Raw genomic sequence first — 25086 nt, 5'->3', positions numbered from 1 at the left:
CTGCCTTGTCCATTTTTCTGCTACACATTTTCCACTTTGCTCTTAAAATATGGCACACGAAATTTTGTTCTTGCAGTTTTGAGAGCAACCAGTGAAATGGAAAAAGTCTTAATCTGAAACATAAAGCAGTCCTAGTAGTATTTCCAGAGATAAAATTTTTCTTTTTTATTTAAATTAACATTCTGAATGTGAATTTCTGGACATTTTCTGTTACTCTGCTGCTCTACTTTCATTTCTTATGTGTCTGTTAATCTGTGGTACCCTGAAGGATATGATATGCTATTCCTACTATTTAGTTAAATCTTCTTACTGGGTTTGGGCACACCTTTCAAGTCACTGAAACATTTTTCAACTCTGATCTTGCTGTCCAACGTTTTAGGCCTTTTTCTATATGGAACATATAGAAATTTCAAGGAAGGCTGATAGATACATAAGTACTGGTGTCCCATTAAAAGGAGAATTAACTATTAGCTCTTTTTCTTTTTTGTGGGAGAAGTATTTTAGATGCATGCACAGATACCATGAAACACTTCTGTAATTATTACTGTCAAATTCAGAAATTTATATCCAAACAGCGGTTAAACTTGATGAAAGTTATAACTTTTCAGGTTACATGACTGTGTTTGAATTTCAAGATAAGGTCAAGTTCTTTTCAGCATCAGCGAAGATGTGTGCGGTGGGACCGCATACATAGTTGAAAACAGTTGATATTGAGGAGCTGATAACCGCTGTATTTATTTGGTGAGAGTGACAACCACACTAGAACTGGTTCGGTGAACTGAATGCTTTTTAGCAGTGCAGCAAGTTAGGTAGGTTCCTGGAATACATCAGGTGCTTCAATTTAATCTCAGGACTGCTCAAGGTGCAAACCAATGGTACATGTGTGATAGGAGACTAGCTTCACTAATGCACTAGTGCATACTATAGCAGCTTTCTACAAAAATGGGGTTTTCCTACTTCAGAATCCTATGGGGTTTTTTAAGGTAGGAAATATAGGCTGTTGAGTGCAATCTGTTACGTTAAGTTAGGATTTCTCATTTGTGTCTAGGGTGGAACACTGGGGAAAGGTTTAGATGTATAAATGATTAGCCTAAACAACTATTCATGTAATTGTCTACAACTGAACAATGAAGTGTTTTTACTCACTATCTTCTCGCACTGTTTTGCTTACACACTGCCAGCCAATTTTTACAGTTCATAAGATGTCAATAGAAATGCTAAAGCAGCAGTGGTGGCCTTAGGCAGTCCAACAACATGGCATAAAAATAGATTGATGTTAGGAAGTGGCATACTGTCATAACCAGTTAGTGCATCAATTGTCTAGTTTTATTATCACTTGAATTTGAAAGGTGGTAAAAAAAGGTTATGTAAAAACTGTCCTTATGTTTTATAATTGTCTTTGGTTAAGAAAAATGCAAAATCCAAAATATTTCAATTAACTTTTTTGAGCCCAAATGTGGAACTGATCCAGGCCAATTTAATTATCTCTCATTAACAGCCTTAAATTTCAGCTTTATCACTAAGTATTTTTCTTGAAAGACAATTTTGTAAGACATAATGTGATTGCCAAATTAATTTCTACTTAATGGTTTACTTAAAGGATGAGTTCCTGTCAATATGTCATTTTTTCAGATGGAGGTGAACGGTAGAACTGAAGCATGGAACACATTAAATACTTTAACTTAACAGTAGCCTTGATTTGGCTGTTTGTGTTGTTTATTATAAATGTCTTATTGTTAGAAGTGCACATAAAGAATGTGTCACAGGGTTTGATATATCACAGTATTTTCAGAGCAGAGGTAATGACTAGTTAGCACAAATACTTCCTGAATTCCTCACTAGGAGAAACTTAATACTGTGCTGACTTAGAGCTGAAGACATGCCTGTTTTGAAAATGGAGGACAAAGTGCAAAGCTATTGCAATCACTATTAGGCACTTGAGTTTTTGGAAGTGCCTAGAAAAGTGCTTTGGGATTTGGACATGATAATATTTTATAATTTTAGCCAGGGATAGTAAGTGAGATTACTAGGAATTTCTTTGCTGTTCTTGAAAAGAAGAACAGCATCAGCTCTTCTTACAGAAGAGATTGTTTTCCTTTCCTCAAGAGGCTAAAACACTGGCAAACTAGGTTGCTCATTTTAAGCATGGTTTTGGATTTAAAAACTGTGCTTGTAAATCTTCTCTGTTCACAATGACTAGATATGGTTGAAGTGTCCAGTTTGTGACAGTATACCGCTGTCTTTTTGTGTGCATAAATTCAAACTTTGCTCTGATTTTTCAGAGGTACAAGTTCTATAGGATGGGTGGCAGGCCAAGACCAAATGTCTGTTACAGGACACTTGGTAATGCCTTCTGATTTTTTTGTACTTCTGTGCTGCTGTGACAAAACATGATAACGGCCTGTCAGTGTCAGTCTTTGTTCCAAAAACTCTTACCTGAGCCCCTGCAGATTTGCTTTGACTTCAGTCATTTTTGCTCTCTGCTCAAATTACCAGTTGTCAGCTAGCAATGTGGTGCTGTAAAATGGACTGACCAGTACACAGCTTACACAACTGTGCAACCTTTTTTTGGTATGAAAATCCACAGGTGAGTCTCCATATCTGGTGTGTATAGGAACACAATATGGACAGCAGAAGTTCTCAGGGAAGTCTGAAGCCGGTATTCTCTCCCTTGCTACAAATTAAATTCCTCTGGTTTTTTTGAAAGCATTTCCCAAAATCTATGATTTTTCATGGTTATTTTTAGAGATCTATAAATAATAGATATTTTCTCTTATTTTCAGCTTCTTTGTAATACTGGCCATGCTGAAGAAAAGTTAGGTTTTACCTATGACAGCATCATTATATGGTAAGTAGTAAAGAGCACTAGGCAATCCTAGGGAGTTGCAGTTGTTTTGGTGCAACTAAATAAACTTCATTTGTACTTCTGAACTAGTATTTTGTATTTATAATATGTTTGAAGCTTCATAATGCAAGTATATAACCTGCAAATACTTTAATTAGTGAAATCAGAAATATATTACTCGCTTTTAGGCAAACAGAGACAAACCCTCCAAGTCAGAAGTGTAGATTTCTTCATTATGCTCCTCAGAGACGTAAAAGTACCTCTAAGTATTTCAGTAGTTGTAGAAAGCACTTCTAATAAAAATGTACATCTACAAAACACAGAGCAGTATTTTATGTTGTACAGGTCTGTATATGTCCATGAAGCACTGCTTGCCTTGCTACTGACATGTCCTGTGTATATACTTTTAAGTGGAATTTCAGTGTATTTTATGGCCATTTTGACTGTCCAGTGTAAATGTATACTTATTTCCACACAGAAATTTATAAATTTGTCTTAAAGACCAGCACTGGTGACAAAAGCAAATAAGATGACTATTTAATGCATTTCTCTGTTCTTTCAATTTAGATCTCACTTAAGCAAAAAAGCTTAGGAAAGCGAATTGTTCTTTGAGCAAAATGTTGGGAAGCCTTGTGTTAAAACCAATGTCTTTATCTTTTTTATTAACTGTATGTTTTCACTGCATACCTAAAGATAGTGGCACATCTCTGTGTGGTAGCTTTTGCATTTGAGTGTTGAATCTCATGATAATATTTTCCTTTGTAATTTCACTGTGCCAGTTCTTTAACTGGTCTACAGCTTCCTCATGAGGGGAAGAGGAGAAGCAGGCACTGATCTGGTCTTTCCATTGACCAGCGACAGGACCTGAGGGAATGGCCTGGATTGTATTAGGGGAAGTTTAGGCCAGATATCAGGAAAAGATTCTTTATCTAGAGGGTGGTTGGGCAGCATAACAGGCTCCCCAGAGCAGTGGTCACATCTCCAAGCCTGGCAGAGTTCAAGAAACGTTTGGACAATGCTCTCAGGCTCATAGTGTGATCGTTGGTTGTCCTGTGCAGGGCCAGGAGTTGGACTCAAAGATCTGTGGTATCAAGAATACACTCAGTATCAGTGCTGGCTGGGTTTGAAGTGATTGAGAGCAGCCCTGTTGAGAAGGACTTGAGGGTCCTGCTGGACGAGAGGCTGGACATGAGTCAGCAGTCCCATGTCCATTCTTGCAAGTCCAGAAATCCAGCTGTGTCCTGGGCTGCATCCAAAGAAGTGTGGGTAGCATATTCATATTACAGGAAAGATGGTCTTGAAACAATTCCCTATTTGGTGCTGAAAGTACTAATCTTTTCTGCAATTGATATGGCAGCTTACATTGTCTAGGTATCACCTGGGAGTAAGCTCCCTGGCCAGGTATTCACCAAAAGACTCTGAAGATTTTTTGCCTTGGAGTAGCTGATTAACATGTAAGATAACCCTAGAATAAGGGGAAAAAAAAAACCAAAAAAAACCAAACCTTTTTAGAAGTAGAAACTCAGTCTCAGTGGCTGAAGTATTTACATTCTTAGAAGTCCGGTGAAAAATCCTATTAGAAAGTGTTGTTGGGAGGTTGAGGATTTCCACCTCACCCTGCATGTTGTTGAGAAGGAGGGATGAATATCTTGAGGGCCTTCAAAAGGACAGTGTGCTACCTCACGCTTTGTAACTCAATTTCTAGAGTTCTTCCATATCTCATTTCTTCTTACCTACCTTATTCTACCTCTTAATTTTCTTGGACCGGTATTATGCTCAGTTGAATAACAATTTATGTACAGGTTTTCATTCTGTGTCATTTCATGGATGTACAAGCTGTTATTTGGGGAAAAAATTAATTTGTGGCTTTTTAAGATTAATATATTGTCTATGTCTGCTGACCTGTATGAGGGCTTGCCTTCAGTGTTGCACAAGAGAAGACCTGAAAGTCAGAACATTAGTTCACAACATTTCTTTTTAAAAATCATACTTTTTGTCTTAAATGATTGAGTAGTAGCTGCATGTTAGATGGTGAAGTTTACCTGCTGCCTAATAGTTGTTTGTCCCTCTTGTTTTCTTCATTGTAGTCTGAGGTTAGCTTTACTAAATGAAGCAAAAGAGGTGCGAGCAGCAGGATTGCGAGCCCTCCGCTATCTTATTCGAGACTCCACTATTCTCCAGAAGGTGCTAAAGTTGAAAGTGGATTATTTGATAGCCAGGTAATTCTTATCTTTCTTCTTGTTGCGAGCTGTAAAGCTCTAAATCACTTGCCTTTTCATGGTTAATACAGGAGGGAAGTGTTTCCATATTCTCTTACGTTTTTAGTAAGTAGTTTTATAAAATATATTTTTCTTCAACAGAATATCTCATCACACTAGCTAATCCAAATAAAATGCTGTCCTAATATATGATACATTAGAAGTAATCCAAATAATATCTACTTTAGTCATAAATGTCATTAGCTGTTAGTTAATATGGTTGAAATAGTAATAATGTTTATGTCTTAAGTTTTTGTATGGGAATTGTTTGATTTTTTGTATTATCACATTGCTATAATAGTTGATGTCCAAGAATTTGTAGTCTAAATATAATCAATGATGCAACAGAAAAATACCAAAGGGCAAACCAACGGTGAGATAATACAATCAGCATGATTAATAGATGTAAATAATAGCACTTCTAGTGCTTCCTGTAATGAAATTTTTTATTTAATACACTGGTACAGATGTGTGTGAATTTCTGTTTATAAATATACACATGTAATTTTAGTGTGCTGTTCAACTTTTTTGGAGCAAAAGGACTTTTCTGATCTCAAACACTCAAGGTGTGTTGATGTGAAACATTAGAAATAGCCGGTGTGGTCTCATTTGCAAATGACAAATGCAGCTAGCTCGGAAAATAGTTGTTGAAGCATTATGCTTTGCCATTTTATATTTGAGAACATTTTAGTGACTTAATTGTAATGAAAATAGCAGAGAAAATATAAACCAACTGATGTATCATAATGAGTATATTTGCTGAAAAGTTTCGTTTTTAAACCATAAGTGAGTTATTTTTCTTTTGTACTCAAATGCACAAATATTAACATAAGTTGTTAACAGTTAAGGTGAAAGTTACAAACTGTGTTTTTTAACTTACTTTAGGTGCATTGACATACAGCAGAGTAATGAAGTAGAAAGAACACAAGCACTTCGATTAGTCAGAAAGGTAAAAGCTCCTATGTATGGTTCTATCTGCTGTACCACTCACTTGTGCTGACTCCTGGCTGTCTCCATCAACAATGCTTTTTTGCAGTCTCTAATACCTTGCTTTACCTTTATCATGTAATATAGCTGATAATTTAAAAGACAGAAAATGTAGTGAAGACAGTTGTTTTGATTTTATAGTTTTACCATTTAGAATCTCAGGTATGCTAGAAAAATCATGCTTACTGGACGTTTGGAGGGAAAAACTTATCAAAGAGTGTATGCAAGGGCATAAAAACAACATTAAGTTTCAATATTGAAATTATGACTACTTCATTGTATAGTTTGTTTAAGCACTTGTGAGTCAGAGATTTGGAGATTTGCTGCCATGTGAGAACTGAGACAAATTGTCACTGAAGTGATCATTCCAGTAATGCTTACAGCCTTACTGCTTTGGCAGTTGATGCTATCCACAGGATTTTGTCTCTGACACTCAATGAAATGTGCTTCCTCTGTGATGGTTACTGTACTGTGTACCCATGGATGTAGATTTGAAAGTATGGTAGCTGTATTTTTGAGTTCGCCCTAGAGAAATTGGCATATAGAGGTACCAAATGTATTCAGGAAATATAATATCCTGCCTTTGTGCTGGACTTCGCTGTTCTTTATTATTCTCATATGCTAATAGAAACTACTGAAGACTGGAGTAAAGTTTGATATCCTGCCTTTGTGCTGGACTTCGCTGTTCTTTATTATTGTCAAGTAGTTGAAGAACGGTTCCTCAGGAGTACTGTCTGTGTGAAATCTCTTTTTGTGTTTAAAATCTACCTAAATATATTTTCTGTCTCACAGAAGATACAATGTACTTGATTAACAATTGTGCCAAAAAAGAGTTTTAAATATTAAAGACAGCTGCCTCCAAACCCAAACAAGCCCAAAACAAACAAAAAAAGCCCCAGTATAAAGGAACAGGTCCTTGAGGAAGTTTCACTTTTATTATAAAAGTTTTTTGCAAATCCGTTTTGAAAGAAGAGCTTCATTGTGGACTCATCAGAAGATGGAAGCACATCCATAATGGGTTTTATTTAGGTTTGAAATTTATCCTCATTATTTCTGGGCTTTTTTGAGCATTTTCTGTTTTGCATGAAAGAAGAGACAGCAAGAGAAACAAATTCATGAGCTTGATCTGAAAAAAATGATGGTCAAAGAGAAACATCAAAAAAATCATAGAGCTGACCTTTGGTGTTTTGTTTTTTTTCTCCATCATGGTGCAAGGGTATTGGTGTGCACCAGGTGCAGATCATCCTTTCTCCATCATGGTGCAAGGGTATTGGTGTGCACCAGGTGTGTGTATCAGATACACAGGTTGTGCAGCCATGCTTGTGGTTCCTTGATGCTGAGAACTGTGTTGATGGAAAGCTTTTTCTAGCATCTTTTGAAACTTACTTATAGCATTCTGTTGTATTAAAAGACAGTGTCAGACCAACAAAAAGCCACACAGCCTGCTAGCACTGAATTTAACAGCTTTCTCATGTGCTGTCTAGGCCACAGCAGTTAGGCTTACATTGGCATAGAGCAGTCAGTACTCACGAAATTCTTTTACAAGGAATACTGTGTTTCCTGAATAGCATATTCTGTATTTTCACACTGTCGTTTTGTTACCCTGCTTTTGCCCTTTTTCTACCTCTGTCTTCATCTCCCTCAGTATCTCAGATTTGGTCATTTGACGCCAGGATTCCTAAAAGATTACATAAATGACTAAAAGGCAAGATAAATGGCAAATAAAATGAAAAAAGCTAGCAGACTAGTTCAGAAGATAATTAACTGTGAAACTGAACTGGGTTTTTCCAGTATCACAGAACTATTGTTTTCAGTTTCAAGATGTGGCTCTTTAACCTCATCTTAGGTAGTAAAAATGTCAGTGAGAATTGCATACATTAAAATTAAAACCTTCTCTTTTCTTTCTTTTCATAGAGAAGAACAACAAAATATAAAATAGTAATATTTCTTTATGAATTTAGAAAAGGCAATCATAAACTTTATTTTAAAAATAATAGTTTAAATGGTGTAGGTAGATTTTAAAACAATCTGGCTTTTTAAAGTTCATGCCAAATAGTGTTTGAAGGCTGAGTGTTCACTGCCTGTTGTAATCATCTCTACATTTACGCGTAAAAGTCTTAAAATTTAGTAACATCTTCAGTTGTGAAAAGGATGGCATGAAGTTGCTTCCAGAAGCATTTTTCTATCTGATAGAAGTCAGTAAGACATTTCTTTTAAACTTAATAGTTTGGGTGTTTTCTTTTTATAGCAGAAGTCAGGACTAGATGCAATATGAGCCATGTTCTTTCTTCCTCTTTTCTAAAAGCTGTCTTAAAAGACCAACTTCATAGTCTCCATTACTTATTTCATTGTAGCTACTTGTAAGTAGCTTTCCGTTACCTGTCCTTGGTCTTTGGAACTGCATTTTATTACCCAGAACAGAACCTTTACAAAGTAAATACAAAGATTTGTTTTTTCTACTGATGTGTTTAGAATTGAGTGTTACAAGAAGCCTTTCCTTCTCTTGTCTGCAAAGCAAAGACAGTGAAGCAGAGCAGCTTGTCCTCTCAGGAAGTACCATTTCAATATCAGTAGCAAACAAGTTGCAGTTTCTAGAGTGGATTGGTGCACCTATTCTGTTGCTTATTCTTTTTGCTTCTTCCCAGTGTAAAAGTGAAAGACTGTGTGGGTGGGAGAGAATTTGTTTTTTCTCTAAAGTCCTATGTTAAAGCTTCCTGTTTCGTTGCATTAACATTATGTATAACAAGAAGCTTCTCAAAAACATGTATTTAAAGATAGATTTGTTAAAACTCTTCCAGTATTTTGGTCATAGTTGTTGATCCCCTCTGATTTTAGCATCTCTGCAAAAAAAGGTAAAAAACTAATTGTCTTTGCACAAATATCTACAACACATCAAGGGGAGATGTAAAATGGATGTAGGACAAAATGTTTTTGGAAGAATTATGAAGATAAACCTGGTTTTTTTGTAAACAAAAAGGATGTTAAGCAAAAGCATGGGAAACTAGTCTTGATTTTTTAGGTGTTTGATGGATATTGAGTATTTTTTTATGTCTCATTTTTATTTATTAGTGGAGAAAAAAAGGTGAAATGGCTGAATGGGCTATAAAACATTGTACTGTTCCCTTTTTAAGCAGTCAGACAAAAACCTGCTTCCCCCTTAGTAATACATCTGTTTAGTGATCTTGTTCCAGAAGGATATGTGTATATAATTTTCACAAATTGAAAAAATACAAACAAGCAATTGCTCAGCCTTTGTAATCAAAGGCTCACTTGGGTGACGGTGACGAGTTGGTGGTATTGGTTGTTCAGGAATCGTTTTCTTTACCTTTAATGCATCTTGCTCCTTAAGCTGGTGTGAATTTTGAGCGTCCCAAACTCACAGCCGAGGCTTTCTGTAGTGCAAAATGTCCTTAATAGTAGATGAATTTGTAATCAACTCTGTGTCATTGGATAATGTTGTCAATAAAGATATTCTTGGGAGAAAGAAAACTATGATGATGGCAGTCTTAATTCTCACTGCAAAAACCATCTTTTAAATTCTTTCTTATTAAGATAAAATATGAAAATAAAAAACCTGAAGCACAAAGAGAATGAAATTGACAAACAAAAAAATTGAAAAAATTTCAAGAGCAAAATAAATAGTTGTGAATATTCACCAGATACAACCAAGTAATAGGTGGACTGGTCTGTCTAACTGTGTATGAAGGTAGCAGAATACTGGTGAATATGTAAGTGCATTTAGAGAAATGTAAAGAAACCAGAAGGCTTTTTCTTTCCTTTTTGGCAGATGATCACTGTGAATGCTTCATTGTTCCCCAGTTCTATTACTAATTCTTTGATAGCAGTTGGAAATGATGGTCTTCAAGAAAGAGACAGAATGGTTCGAGCATGTATAGCCATTATCTGTGAACTAGGTAAGGTAATTTTTCTTAATTAGTGTTCAATTATGACGTGGTTGTCATTTACACCACTTGTTTAATAGGGAATTAGAGTGTTACTTGTTTAATAGGGAATTAGTGTTCCTATCGACAGTTTCATGGATTTCAGTTGTTTGTATGATATAAGCCAAAATTACTTAAAATCTGTTTATGTATCATAGGCAAAGGTTTCAAGTTTTCATCTTTTCCTTCAAGACTTGACAGTTTTTGGTTTGCCTTAAAAACATTTCTCTACTGCAGTTGGTGTTTCTTAAATTAATGCATTTGAAATAGGGAGATTTCCATACACAAGATGCTGACAAATTTAGAAGTGTTCAGAGAACTACAAAATATCCTCATTTCTAAAAAAATTTGGGGTGGGTGCTGTAGTTATCAGGACAGTGATTTATACTAACTCCCTAAACTTTCATTTGGCTGCTGATTTTTGAAGGATTTCAAAATCAATCTGTGGGAAATAATTCAGTAATTTGTTTTCAGGATTAAAGCTTCTGTTTTAAAGAAACAAACAAAATGTTACTCTTATTTCAGTATAATTTTTTTATCTATGTTGGTTCAGTGAAGTATGAAAACTCTTTATTGGAAAATCCAGAAATTACTGTATGGAAACTTGGTTGGGAATTAAGTTGAGAAATGGCCCAACTGGAAACTGAGTGACGAGTATTTTTGTGTATGATAAGTGAATTCAATATCATCATTCATTACTAGTGTCAGCTAGTTCCATTAAAAGCTTTACATGTGCCTCAGCAGTGTTCAGGACAGATAAGATACCCATACTAGATCTGACAAGTTTGTCATATGCCATGAAAGGTTTTACCTTAGATCACTGGCCAAAATTACTTGTTTTCCTTTGTCTAGCGCTTCAGAATCCTGAGGTGGTGGCTCTTCGGGGTGGTTTAAGTACCATCTTGAAAAATGTGATTGACTGTCAGCTAAGCCGAATAAATGAGGCTCTGATAACTACAGTTTTGCACCTCATTAATCATCCAAAGACCCGACAGTATGTGCGAGCAGATGTAGAATTAGAGGTGAGTGCAGTTTTGTTTGTTTAGTGACAGAAATGAAACACTGTATTACCCATTACAATGTTCTACTTTTGTCTCAGATTTCCTGTGTATTAGTGCACAGTGACATTTTATCTAAAAGATAAAATGTTTTAGGCTAAAAGCCTGAGATTTATGAAGCAGAAATAATATAACAGTTTGGAGTGGGACTGAGGAAAGGGCACTAGTGATTTAACTGTATTTTCATGTGTGTCTTTCTTTTGTTTAGCGAATTTTAGCCCCTTACACAGATTTTCACTACAGGCATAATCCAGACACAGCAGAAGGACAACTCAAGTAAGTGTTAGTACTGCTACTTGTGCCATCAGTTATGTTTGTAGTGTTAGAATTGAGCTGTACTTCCTTCCAAATACTAAATTTCTAAAAGTTGAATATCATAGGCCAGAATGCAGTTTTCTAAAATACTGTTAAGCATTTAAGATTTAAAAAGGCTTGTTTAGCCTAGAGAGGAGAGGGTTGAGGGACACCCTCTGCTGCATAGCAGCCTTTTTACTACCTATGAAAGAGCTTTCAAGATGATGTAGCCAGGGCCCTTCCTGGTGGTGTAAGGTGGGAGGACAAGAAGCAACAGAGACGAACAGCAACAGAAGACAAATGGAAGCAAGAAAGATTTCAACTTGATATGAGGGGCAGTGGGGATGATTTTATATGAGGCTGGTCAAGAGTTAGAGTATGTTGTCCAGAGAGGTCCTGCTGCCTTGAGTTTCTAGCACCCAGCTGGATAAAGCCTTGAGTTTTTTTGCAGGTAATCCAAGCTGAAATACAGAAGCTTGTATACCCCCTAAAGCTCTGGACACTGTCAAGGCATTTGCTGAGTTCTTGCAGTGGGGTTGAACTATGATCACTTTTAAAGGTGCCTTCCAACCCAAACCATTCCATGTTTTTATAATCTGGCATAGTCTGATAACAGGTGTTTGTGCAGTAATTTGGACTAGAGAGAAATCTCTTGAGGTGGCTTACAACTTGAATTTTTCAGGATTTTTAAATTATGAAGCGGGATTAGATGCTTAGGTCTGGGTAACTGAATAAGGTCCAAATCTTTACATCTCTTCTATAGACTTTGTGTCAGCAGAGGTGCAGAGTGATTCATCTGACCCCTCTGGGGTTTTTTTATGTTCTTCTCCTCTGGAAACTCCCCTGTAAGAGGAAAAATAACAATAATCAAAAATTCTAAACCTTTTATGTATGTATATGCATTGTGTAAATACATATCTACACATGTATGCATACTTAGAATATTTCTTTTACTCTGGATTTTGTCCCCAGAACAATAATCAAAAATTCTAAACCTTTTATGTATGTATATGCATTGTGTAAATACATATGTACACATGTATGCATACTTTTACTCTGGATTTTGTCCCCAATCTCAGTTAACTACCTTTTAATAATAATACTGTAGTGCTGTAGTTTGTTTTGTAATGATTACCTGCATTGTAACATTTGTTGTTTCAATGGCAGAGAGGACAGAGAAGCACGATTCCTAGCTAGTAAAATGGGAATAGTGGCAGCATTTCGATCATGGGCAGGTAAGGTTTGTTTATTTGTTTGAAATGGGATGATTGGAAGTGTGATTTTACTTTCTAGTATAAATGACACAGGATCTGTCTCATTTGATATGTCTAATTTCTATCAATACCTTCCTACAATGCTACTTAATATGTGTTTTGATACTGTAAAGTTGGAGGATGCACTGCATAGTTTTCTTAGACTCCTGAGAAGGCACAGCTTTTCCCCTTCTGTGTAAAATGCCTTATAAATTATATCTTGATGGTCATTCTTGAAATCTAATGCGTGAAAGGATGTTTAAAATAGCATCATATCATAAGAACTTACATTTGAGATAGTTCTGTCTCTGTAAATGAAGTCTTTTTGTCTGTGTTCAAGAGATATTGGCAAATGCTTTACCTGCTTTTGCCATAGTTGAAGAGAAGTTGGAAATGGACATAGTTAGCAATTTTTCATGTAGAAAATATTTCTAAATCAAATTTTTTTTTCCCATTTTACTAAATCCTTTCTCTGTGATATTACAGTATGTAAGATGAAGGTACTGCCTCAGGGATTGTCTTTTTTTTTTTTTTTGTCAAGACACTGTCTTGCAGATTTAAATCAGTTAAAATAAACATTTACCAGAATTTTGAGTGGAATTTTTCCAGGCTGTACTTAAGCTATTTTGTGACGCTATTTGTCTTATTTTTTTAATTTCTGTCAGTGATTGCTAAGCTTAATTTTAATATCCAGATATCTTTCAAGTTTCTTGTGAGGAGGCATGTGTTGACTTTAAAACTTTCAAAAAACAGTTTGTAATAGGTGTGTTACTGCGTCTTCCAGCATTCAGGTACTTGGATCTAACAGCTGTTAGAATTCTCCTGAGACTAAAGAGAAATTAATTAATTTGTTAGGTTAAAATGCAGCTTTTGATTGAAATACCTTTCATTTCTGCTTAGATGATGAAAACCTTTTCAGGCTTAAGCGTTACTCATTACAGACATCTTTGTCTTTTTGTCATTTCTTCCATGTATATGTTGTTTTCACAGGTAACTTTTGAGTATTGTTCACAATAGGAAGGACCAAAGTAGCACAGCCTTTTAATGAGGACATAAAGTTTTGTGATTAGGAAGTTTTGTTAAATATTGTTGAATATTTATAAAATATTATATTTATATAAATATTATTGACTGGGAAGGAGAAAATTTTATCTTGGTGAAAATGTTTGTGATTAGTAATTCTTTTTCATGTGTGCTTGTTTTCAAACTGGAAATCTAATTTAGCAATGTGTCTATTGTCCGTTATTTTGTTGATGAGGGAGTATCGTTATACATTTAATGTTTTCTAGGTATTATCAGTCTGTGCAAACCTGGAAATTCTGGGATTCAGTCTCTTATTGGGGTACTCTGTATACCAAATATGGAAATCCGGGTAGGTGTGAATATTTAGTACTAATGTAGGAATAATACTTAGTATTTTAATTAAATTATTATTAACTTTTAAACAGTTAAATGGTTTAAATAAACACAAACTCCAGTTATGAGACAGCTGTTCTTGAGTTTATTTGACCCCCAAAATTCAAGTCTGTAATTCTGTTACAAAATTCCTATGAAATTGGGAAGCACACCATGTATATGTGACAAAATAGAAGAGAGAAGAGTTCATAAATTAGTTTTTACTCTGGTCACAAACCAAAGCAAGGTTACAGTAGCTGCAGTCACAAGAATAAAGCATAATAATCAAAGTTGAATTCCAGGGGAAAAAAATATTTCTTCACAAATTAAACTTACTAGAGAAAAGTTGATGGCTCCAGATGTAACTGTTCTAACAATCTGCAATCCAAGTAGCGTGAGCTACTATAGCACTCATAGTGACAATAAAGGACAATTCAAAAGTAAAAAAGCCCCTTCCTCTCTTCTGCAGTTTATTTCCATTTGTGAAAAAAGCACTTCAACAAATGCACCCATGTTAGCACTTTAGAAATCTTAAGGTCAGTATTAATAGTGAAAAAGGGACAATTTTGTAAGTGTGTAAAATTCCTGTTGTGTTATGTTTTCCTTGGTAGCGAGGTCTGCTTGAAGTTCTCTACGATATATTTCGCCTTCCTCTCCCTGTTATTGCAGAAGAATTTATCGAGGCACTTCTCAGTGTAGGTAAGTATTTAAAACAAATCACATAAGAATTGTGTCTGTTACACTCCTATACAAATTTGAAAACTTTGCTGTCTCCTATGTACTGTAAATTGCCTTTGTTTTATCACTGAGTTTATTAGGTGCTCTGAAGTCCTGTCTGAAATTCTTTATCACCTGTTAAGTGTTATGAGTTTGATGAAAGATCAGCATAGTTAGACATTAGCACAAGATACTGTAAGGTCAGCAGTGCAGATTAGACTTCTTTGAACTGTTAGGAATATTCAGAATTGTGGATGTGTTAGTGAATACTACAGACAAGTTATTAGTCTGTTAGTTCTATATATTGTCTGTTAGCTGTCCACGTTGTCCTTAGACTGCTGCTTTTTTGGGGGCAAATGCATGCTTTTTCATGTCTTTAAATTTAAATCAAATTAGTATTTTACCTTTGGAATTACTCTTTTGTAAACCCAAGAGAAGTCTCTGCTTTTTTTAATTTGTAAGTAAATAAATGATTCTTTGTTGCAAACTTGCTACTCCTATATATGGATGCACCTGGTAACATTTTAGGTGCTAATGGTATTTTCTCTTAAATATGTTTATGAATTGGAAATATCACTGTTTTTGTTGACACTTAGATACAATCTTTGTCCTAGCTTTCAAGGTACCCTTGCTGTGTTCAGGACTGTGGATTAGATGACTTGTTAGAGATCTCCTCTGACAAAATTTTCTGTAATTTGAAACTACCTGAAATAATATTTGCAGGCAAGGATTATTATTTACATACTGACTGCCATTATAATAATACTGTAAAAACGAAGTTTATAAATAACATTGTCCATATTTTCTTGTTCTAGATCCAGGCAGATTTCAAGACTGCTGGAGACTTTCTGATGGCTTTGTAGCTGCTGAGGCTAAAACTGTTTTACCACATCGAGCCAGGTCAAGGTGAGCATTTACTGAACTTAACTTAGTCTAAACCATTCTTCTTGTTTTGTTTTGTGGCAGTGTGGACAAAACATTTCTCGTTTTATTGCTGGAACAATAAGAATGTACTTTCTAAACTGTTTTCCTACTTTCTTTCTCTTTAGGCCGGATCTCATGGATAATTACTTGGCTTTAGTCCTTTCTGCTTTTATTACCAATGGACTTTTAGAGGTAACTAATGACTTTCAGTTTTAGTACATGCTTGCTACGTTTTTCCTGCAAGAGTTAAGTAAGATGTTATACATTGAATGTTGTAATATTTTTTTTTGCTTTCTGAAGGGTCTGGTTGAAGTGATCACAAGTAGCGATGACCATGTATCTGTGAGAGCAACTATCCTTTTGGGAGAACTTCTGCACATGGTAAATACCACTCTATGTAACTACTTGTAAATAGATACTTGCTATTATAGCATTAATTTGTATTCCAAGTTTGAAATATGTCATTTTCATCTGAATAGTGGATTAATTTCACATTATATCTTCCGGCACTTCATAGGTTAAAACCAGTATAATTCAGTAGGAAGACTTTTTAGAAAGTATTTAAAGTGCTAGGGGTTCTGCTCCAAGGCTATGTGTAGGTCTGACTCTCACTTTCTTGCCATAGTAGCTCTCCCATCAGTAACTGTGTTTGGGAAAAGGACCATTGCTAATTTTTGCTTTTCTTAGAATGATGGTCAGTAGTCCTCTGACCAAGTGTGTTCAGCTTTCTGCCTCACAGGGGAGACAGATGAAAATTTTTTCATACTCAGCTTGATGTACTTTTGGTATTCAATTTTACTCATTCAGGCAACTCTGTCTTGGTGCAGTGCTCCTGCTGCAGGGAAACTTCAGCTTCATTCCACTTCAGTGGACCTAAGACAGCTCTTACAGTATCTTCTCTCTCTTAAACTAATCTTGTACTGAGATGATGATACTGTTTTCATAAACACTCCAGTGCTACATTTTTTTATAATATTATATCCTATTTTTCTGGTTTTCTGAATACTTTTGAATGGGCATGATCGGTAACTCACACTGGAGTATGCTGTAAAGCACAGGTATTTTTTAATTTTCTGAAGGATGATCTGTTAATCAGATATGGCTACTGTTTCGCAGAAACTGAAAAAAATACTTACCTGTTTATTTAGTGCTTGGAAATGTAAGTAATCTCTTTATCTTCCTGTTCTTGAGTTTCTAAAAATATTTGCAGAGCTACATAGGTTTGTTAAAAGCAGTTAAATGTCTAGTAACTTAGAATGAATAAATCAGGGGGGTTCGTGCAGTAATGCTTTAGTAGAATCATCAGCTTCAATTTGATTTCTGATTTTAGGGTTTTTCAGTACTTTTATATGCATGACATAAGCATATCTCATGCTTTGCAAGTTTTTGTGTATTACAACTTAAACTCCAGTGGAAACAGTATGTATTATAAAAGTCTGAAATTGTTTCAAGTTACTTTCTAGTTCAATTCAGGTTGATTTGTTAGATTACAAATTCAAAATGGTGTGTGTAATTATGCTCAGACACTAAGCAAAATGTAATTTTGTTGTCATAAATTTTTTTAAATCTTGTGAAAAGTGGTAGATTCTTGAAATGTTGATCCTAAAAAGATAGATGAAATTGTTGTAATAAGTTGTTCTAACTGGTCCTTTGTTGGGTTTTTTGTAGGCAAATACAATTCTTCCTCATTCTCATAGCCATCACTTGCATTGCTTACCAACATTGATGAATATGGCAGCATCCTTTGACATCATGAAAGAGAAAAGACAGTAAGAATTATATGTTACATTTGAAAGCATAAATTTCTGTCACAAAATGCTGTTTTCTCTGTGCTTTATACAATTGAAATTTCCTAATGGAAGAAATCAAATAATTTTATAAATTCATGTCTTTAATATGTATTTCTTCAACTTTATGTTCAGAGTTGGTTTTCTTTGTAGAAGACAAAATGAGTGTGTAGAGGTTTCTTTCACTTGTAAAAATGTATTTGTTAAGGACTCTTGCCATTTCTGATCTGTCTTGTCAAACCAGTGTTTTGATATATAATGTTCTGTCTTTCATTGTGTTATCAGTGATAAATTACAGCATTTTTCTAAACTGCTAGTGTGAAATGATAAATGCTGCTTGTAGAGTACTTCCTGAAAGTGTAATGCTCTTCTGTTTTTTAGTTTTGAAGGTTTCTTATATGTCAGTGGAAGACTTTGCTATGCAATGACAGCATTAGTTTTCAAAAAAGGCATATCTGAAATTTCAGGAGAGGATATTTCACATGGCCAAAGTGCTGGGGTGAAAGAAAGGATAAAGAGCAGAAGACAGATATACATTATCTGGAATTGTTGTCCTTGTTGGCCTTTCTGCACACACCAGATAGAGTAGTAAGAATTCCCATTTCTGTTGAAAGAAAGTTTGTTTTTTTTTAGAAGTAGTATTTTTTGTTTGAGGATTTTGGAATTGGTCAGCACTCTACACTATTTTATAGTCTGAAAAAACTGTAATCTGTGTTACAGATTAAATTCAAACAATTTAAATAAGTGACCAAATCCAAAGGTATTTGCTTGAAAATAAAATAAAAGCACTCTCCTACACTATGACAATTTTCGTTTATGGGGAAGAAAGATAGACTTAACTCTTCTTTTTTAGACTTCTTTATTTTTATTTGCTCAGTAGGTGGTTTTTTTTCTGCTACCATTGTTTTATAATTAACTGGTTTTACCCTTGTCAGCTGTCAATCAAGTTACTCCCTATCTTTTCCTAGAAAACAGAAACAAGATTAGGTATATGAAACAAGTTTAGATATAAGAACAGGAAGTGTACTATTGATGCTCCTGCCACCCTTGCAGGGAGGCGGGATGGGGATAAGAATGGATGAGAGACACTTTGTTACTCTAAGTTGAAGCTAGCATTCTCAGCTACCAACTTTACTGCAGGATGTTGATCTACTGTGATATCTCACAATGGAAATCAACTTTAAACTTTCCAATATCCTCTCTGAACTGTGACAGACACCAGTAATTGCAGAGCAGAAGAAAAGTTACCAGTAAGGATAATACTAGAAACTAGTGCTAGAAACTCTAAATGATAATTTTCTGTGTAATTTTGATATGAGACTGACTGGTAGATGTATAAAAATGTGTCTCAAGAAAATAATTTTCTTTGTTTCAGAATTGTTTGTCAGCTCTTTCTCTTGAACTCTTTGCTCAGGAGATGGTGGTCCCCTTTAGTCTGATAGCAATTGCCAAATACTAATTATAACATTTATGTTTTTATTAGGCGAGCAAGTGCAGCACTCAACTGCTTAAAACGTTTCCACGAGATGAAGAAAAGAGGCCCTAAACCTTACAGCCTCCATTTAGATCATATTATTCAGAAAGCAATCTCAACACACCAGAAAAGGGATCAGTACCGTGTGCAGAAAGACATCTTTATTTTAAAGGTATTATGATAATTCATTTTTCCAACTGAATTTCACCCTGTGTTGTGGAGACTTGCATCCTACCCCTCAAGCTTCACTCAGTGTAATTCAGAATCATTTGTGTGATTCTGTGTAGTATTTTTTTATCTCATTAGTCTTGTGAGTACTTCTGGATACTAAATCGCATTTCTGTAAATTGAGGAATGAAATTCCAATAAATTTTAATGCATTTTGCAACCAGTTGTAAACTCTTACTTTTAGATTCTTAATGCAGTACTCTAACCATACAATTTACCTTCAAGTGCACATTACTGTGAAACACAGCCCTTTTAATGATTTTTACATGAGCGGTATTTCATGTGGCGAGACTGAACAAGATGATGCAGGGAAACCTGTTGTAATTTTTCATGTCTGTGTTCCAGGATACAGAAGAAGCACTCATCATGAATCTTCGAGACAGCCAAGTTCTCAATCACAAAGAGAACCTCGACTGGAATTGGAATTTAATAGGGACCATACTGAAGGTGAGCTTACAAAAGATAATATGTTGGAGAAAAAGTCTGTTTCACATGTGAGCTTTGGCTTTCTAATATGCATTCCAGAGTACATCTAATAATTTGTTTTATTTCAGGGAATTAGAATCTCCTGGGTTTAGTCAGTGCTGCTGTAGTCTCTTTGTATACAGCCCTTAAACTATATTAAAAAACTCATAGTTAAATCACAGTTTTCCTAAGAAGCATGTATTAAATGTTTCATGTCTTTATTTATATAGAAATCAACATTATAGAATTAGGTATATTGTCTTTAAAGCTGCTAATACTTCAGACTGTAGAGGGGTACTGCTATGATTCGATTCATAGCAGATTTTTTTAAATAATGTGAGCTGAAGGTTGTAGTAAGAGGTGGGATCTAGATCAAACTTGAGATGCTTAGACTGAACCATGTAGGAAAACTTCATTAAATGTTTTGAACTAATGCAAATACTTCTGTAGCATTGATTTCATTACAGAATTAATTTCTTTTACATCATAAAGGAAATAACTAATGGGGTGATGGGCATTGTTTTAAATATATTTGTATATCTTAAATATATTTAATGCACAGATTTTAAGATACTACCTCTTTTTGTAAGCAGAAAATATATTTTGCCTGACTAAGAAAACTTTCTAAGTACTTAATATAATCTTCAAACCAAAATTGTTCCAAGATGTCATTCTGTGCATCAAAGCCATCTTTGAGCTGAGTAGCATTCTCTTACTGTCTTCTTTACTGTGTTGTTACAAAGATGGTGAAAGTACAAAAAAGGCTTAATGGTGACAGTCATAATCAAGACTATGTTGTTTTTTTGAGAAAAAGAAAAGAAACTAAATATTTCTGTGCCTTTTTTTCAGGGACCGATAAAGTTGAAAGAGCAAGAATCTGTCTGGTATAAAGACCTGAATATGTATATGACAGTAGCTTTGCTCCACCAGATTTCACTGTTTACAGACTTTTTTACTGCCATTATACAATTTACTGGGTTACTAGATAACTATTATTAGTCGTACTTTTATCTTTGATTGACAATTAAAGATATTATCAGAACACTGTTTTTCAGTATCTCACTGTTTAGTCTGTGTAGTATTTTAACAGTGGAAGCCTTATGTAGTAGACCTCCATGTTTTGGGGTTTTTTTAACTGAAATTTGTGTGAAACAGCCAGTTTCTCTGCCATCTCAAACTTCCCCAGCAATGTATTTTCTAGTGTTCTGTCAGAAGGTTCCTAATGTCTGAAAACTGGGAACTCCTTTCTGAATTAGAAGTGTGTGTGTTTTCTGGCTTACTTTTAACCATTTCTGTTCTTGTGTAACACCAGCGTAAACTGAGATAATGTTACCAGAGTAGTTGTCTTTAGTCCTGTAATGAGCAGGATCCAGATCCAGTGTCTGAAATGTGTTACCTCATTTGGCTGCTCACCTCCTGCTTGTCTGTTGCAGCCTTGTATCTGTGGAGCATCAGCTCTCCAACCACCTCATTGTGTGCAGCTCAGGTGGTGCCTTACTGCCTTTTTCGCTTGCTCAGCTTGCTGTTTAAGCTGCTAAAAGAGCAGCAAAAGTGTCAGCCTTGTCTGTATGTGGCACTGTTACATGGTGTAGTCAATTTTACTAATCATTAACTAGTGCCATGTGTGTCTTAATACTGGAATACCAACTGGAAATGTAGAACACTGTCACATAGATAGGAAAGAAGAATGTTTGATTCACTTTTTTTTCCATTCCTGACAAGAAGATACTCACTAGTAGCAACAGAAAGAAATCTGAAACCATAGAGACAACAGATGGCTGTAAAAACAGCGGAAAATGTAATGGGAAAAAAGAGAATGTTATTTCTCATGTGGTCCTTCTTAATATATCTTAGAAAGTATCAACAAGGGAGTTTAAATACCATTTTAATAAGCAGCATTTAAGTGATCTGTAACAGAATAATGATTACTTTTAAGCCAAATCTGATGAATATTCAAAACAGCAGCCAAAAATTATTTCCCTGTTATGCATATCAAATTTTTTATTACTTGCAGAAAAGAAACTAAGCAAAATCTTTTTTTTTAAAATCAGTTTCTCATAGTGTGGGGTTTTTTTTTGGTTTTTTTTTTTTTTCATTAGAACTGTGGTCTTGTACATATAGCATGTGACCAACATTCCCTATCCTTCACAAAAAAAACCTGAACAATTCTTGAGGCAGGCAGTGTGGGCTTTTTAATAAAATCATGTCTTTTTTAAGATTTAACATTAGGTGCAATAAAACTTTTTAATTATTAAGTAAATACAACTGATAGAAATAAGTGAATTTTACTGGCTAATGAAGGACTGATGTACAAGTTTCATATAATGCTATATTTGCTGTTTTTTCTAGTGGCCAAATATAAATCTAAGGAACTACAAAGATGAACAGTTGCACAGGTATGTAAAAGTTATGTAGACTTCCTTTGAAGAAAGAAATTTGGAAAACTGGTTTTTAGTACTGCAATTAAATATTCCCTAGATATATTTAGACATTTCTAAAACCTAATCTATAGATGAGAAGTTGAGGTGTAAATTTGGATAATTAAGTTGCAATATTTGCTTTAAATAAACAGGTGTTTAAGCTTCTTTTCTCTGCACAAATACTTTATATATTTAGTCCCTTAGGAATCATACCACCTTTGCAAATACTAAATTTAATTAATTTAAACCTTAGAAATGTTACTGGTTGCTTGATATATCAGTCAGAAGTGTTTTATGTCAGAGCTTGGAAAATTTTTACCGAGTTAAGTCCATAGCTATACAGGTTTTTAACTACAGCTTTCATCAATAACTAAGAGGAAATTATTTCTAGTTGCTGTTAATGGGAGGAGAAGCATGTGTAATTTGGGAAAAAAAACCAACCAAACAAAAAGCCTGCAGTACAGCTCTGGTTCCTTTCATGTCTGTTGTCAGTAAGACATGTTTATTACTTCTGTGCCTGTGTGGTCATAGTGTTACTAATTAGTTTTTGGATATGCCTTTTAGCATATGTTTCAGAAATAGATTACATTATTTTGAAGAATAGGTCAGTACTTGTGGGCATGAAAAGCTGCTTCCTGAACTGGGGGAAAACCCAAAAGATAGAATATATGCTGAAAGGCTCGTGTGGCTCTGCTTTAAATTTTTACCAAAAAACAGTCAAAAAAAATTCATTTTATGACGTATTTACAGCATAAGCAGTAGTCCCATTGTTATAACCATGATTCAGTTTTACATTTGTATTTTTTCTGGGTTTTCCTGAAATGTTAATTGCCAGTCTGTACTTTAGGGTAAAGGATTATTTTCCAAATATGTGGTGATTTATAATATTGGTTCTCTAAAGCAGTGTCTGCAGTTCTGACTGTGAAACCAGCACACACTTCTCAACCTACCTGTGTGGGACAGTGTTCCTGTTCCATGGTTTTGTGCTGAGACATTGTTCAGTGACTCGGTGATTTAACGCCAAATAAATTGGGAAATTTATTATTGAATTGGTGTGAAGCTCTATAGTTCACTGATACTTTCTGCAGAATTGGGAGATTAATGGCTTTAAAATGCTGTTGTTCCTGTTTAATTATAAGTAGCTAAGCTCCAAATCTCTCCCGTTTCACTGCTGATGACAAAAAAAAATTCTGACACTTTGTTTTTCAAGGGTAAATTATATTTATTTCTCCTTCTATAAATGGATCTTTTTAATGTTAGTGTTGTTGTGATGATCTTACAGTTGTAAAAGTGAAATTCCAGTAATTTTTTTAAGATTCCTTTAATTTCATAGACATACAGTTCCTGCAGTGTATGTATACACACAGGATCACAGAATCATGAAAAAGACCTCAAACATCATTGGGTCCAACTGTTCACTTCTAAAGTATGTTTCCAAGTGCCATATATATTTGTCCTTTAAATCCCTCTGGAAATGGTGACTTCAACAGTTCCCTGAGTAGTTCAAGTGCCTGACCTCTCATTTAGTCCAGAAATTTTACCTAAAATCCAATCAAAACTTCTTTGGGGCGATGAAAGGCCTTTTTTTCTCATTCTGTCACTTGTCATCTGAGAGGAGAGACCACCTCTGCCTGGGTACAACCTCCTGTCATGGAGTTGTAAAGAGCACTAAGGTCTCCCCTGAACCTCCTTTTCTCCAGGATAAACAGCCCCAGCTCCCTCAGCTGCTCCTCACTGCACTTGTGCTCCACACCCTTCCCCAGTTCTGTTGCCTTTCTCTGGACACACTCCAGTCCCTTGGTGTAGTGAGGGGCCCAGGGGCACCAAAACTGAATGCATGCATGTTGATAAACTCACATTTAAATATACACATAGATACGTATGTGTATAAATTTGTGTGACAATGTATATTTATTGCTAGTAACCTAGGATAAAATACATTTTATTTCACAAAACTTATTTAAGCCCTCAAGTTTCCTTTGTAATTGGTCCTGTGTTTGGAGTTAAGCGTAGTGGATTACTCTGGCTTTTTCAAGCTTTTACAGAGTGCAGTTATGTAATTAAGTTTCCTTAATGCTGACTTATCTGCCTTCTGATGGAACATTTTGTGTTATTTTAAAGCACAAATGCGTGTTTATATTTTGAAGAACTTGTGAGAGGAGGATCTTTGCTAAAGACTTACTCCTGTGGTGCAAAACTCAAGCTACATTACTTACAGTGATTTTAAAAAGTCTGAGGGTGTGTTAGCAATCAGTGTGTTATGCTTCAGAAATGTTTAAGTGAGGTGTTTGGAAATAGTGTTGCTGAATAAATGAGACTTTTTCATGTCAGAACATGAAAAATGTGTTTTTCCTGGTAGCAATAACTCTAATCACTGAAGAAGGCTCAGGTCACAAGTTTCTTTTTTAAGCTGTTTGTTAGTCTAGATAATACTGTCTTTGAAACTTGCCACAGGGTAAATTACAGCAGAATAAATTATGAGAATGAAAAGGAAGATACAGCTTCTGAGAGCATATAGATTTTAAGTTCGTTTGCTTATAGTACACCATGATATAGAAAACTCTTTGTAATGCACAGTACAGCAGCATCTCTGAAACTGTGTCTGGATAGAGTCACTACTGCCACCTGCTTCTCTTTTGATAAATTTTTAAGACTTACTGCCAAGAAACCAAGTACAACCCATTGTTTCTAGCATCATTTTGTATTGTGAGACCATCCTTGTCATACTGAAAAATAGGCAATTCTGTTTTATTTTCCATAGGTTTGTAAGGAGATTGCTGTATTTTTACAAGCCTAGCAGTAAACTCTATGCTAACCTGGATCTGGACTATGCCAAGGCAAAGCAGCTCACTGTTGTGGGTTGTCAGTTTACTGAATTTCTTCTTGAATCAGAAGAGGTAAGAAGTTTTCAGCTATAAGACTGGAAGTAGAATGAGTAGTCTTGTTGAATGCCATCTGGAAAAACCTTAGTTTTTGGTAAAGACTTCTGAGATTTTGAGTGTTAAGTCTAAAATATCAGTGTAATTAAGAAATACAATGT

The 25086-nt window shown here is 35.0% G+C and overlaps 1 protein-coding gene across 2 annotated transcripts in view; it reads left to right on the top strand.

Moving 5' to 3' along the window:
• Window positions 1–25086, top strand: part of RICTOR (RPTOR independent companion of MTOR complex 2) — a 77302-nt gene that overhangs the window by 25877 nt on the left and 26339 nt on the right. For both annotated transcript variants that reach the window (XM_039709847.1, XM_039709846.1), the window contains exons 4-20: window positions 2784–2848; window positions 4933–5064; window positions 5989–6052; window positions 9878–10004; window positions 10884–11053; window positions 11298–11365; window positions 12551–12618; window positions 13926–14008; window positions 14643–14730; window positions 15564–15654; window positions 15798–15864; window positions 15973–16053; window positions 17341–17441; window positions 18943–19105; window positions 19507–19608; window positions 21976–22022; window positions 24808–24943. In XM_039709847.1, the coding sequence (XP_039565781.1) occupies window positions 2784–2848; window positions 4933–5064; window positions 5989–6052; window positions 9878–10004; window positions 10884–11053; window positions 11298–11365; window positions 12551–12618; window positions 13926–14008; window positions 14643–14730; window positions 15564–15654; window positions 15798–15864; window positions 15973–16053; window positions 17341–17441; window positions 18943–19105; window positions 19507–19608; window positions 21976–22022; window positions 24808–24943 (1653 nt within the window). The remainder of the gene's footprint in view (window positions 1–2783; window positions 2849–4932; window positions 5065–5988; window positions 6053–9877; window positions 10005–10883; window positions 11054–11297; window positions 11366–12550; window positions 12619–13925; window positions 14009–14642; window positions 14731–15563; window positions 15655–15797; window positions 15865–15972; window positions 16054–17340; window positions 17442–18942; window positions 19106–19506; window positions 19609–21975; window positions 22023–24807; window positions 24944–25086) is intronic.

The sequence above is a fragment of the Passer montanus genome, unplaced genomic scaffold (assembly GCF_014805655.1).
Source record: "Passer montanus isolate IOZ18808 unplaced genomic scaffold, ASM1480565v1 scaffold22, whole genome shotgun sequence".
In the NCBI taxonomy this organism is placed as follows: Eukaryota; Metazoa; Chordata; class Aves; order Passeriformes; family Passeridae; genus Passer; species Passer montanus.
The sequence above is the reverse complement of the archived record's forward strand: the minus strand, read 5'-3'. Positions and strand labels throughout refer to the sequence as shown.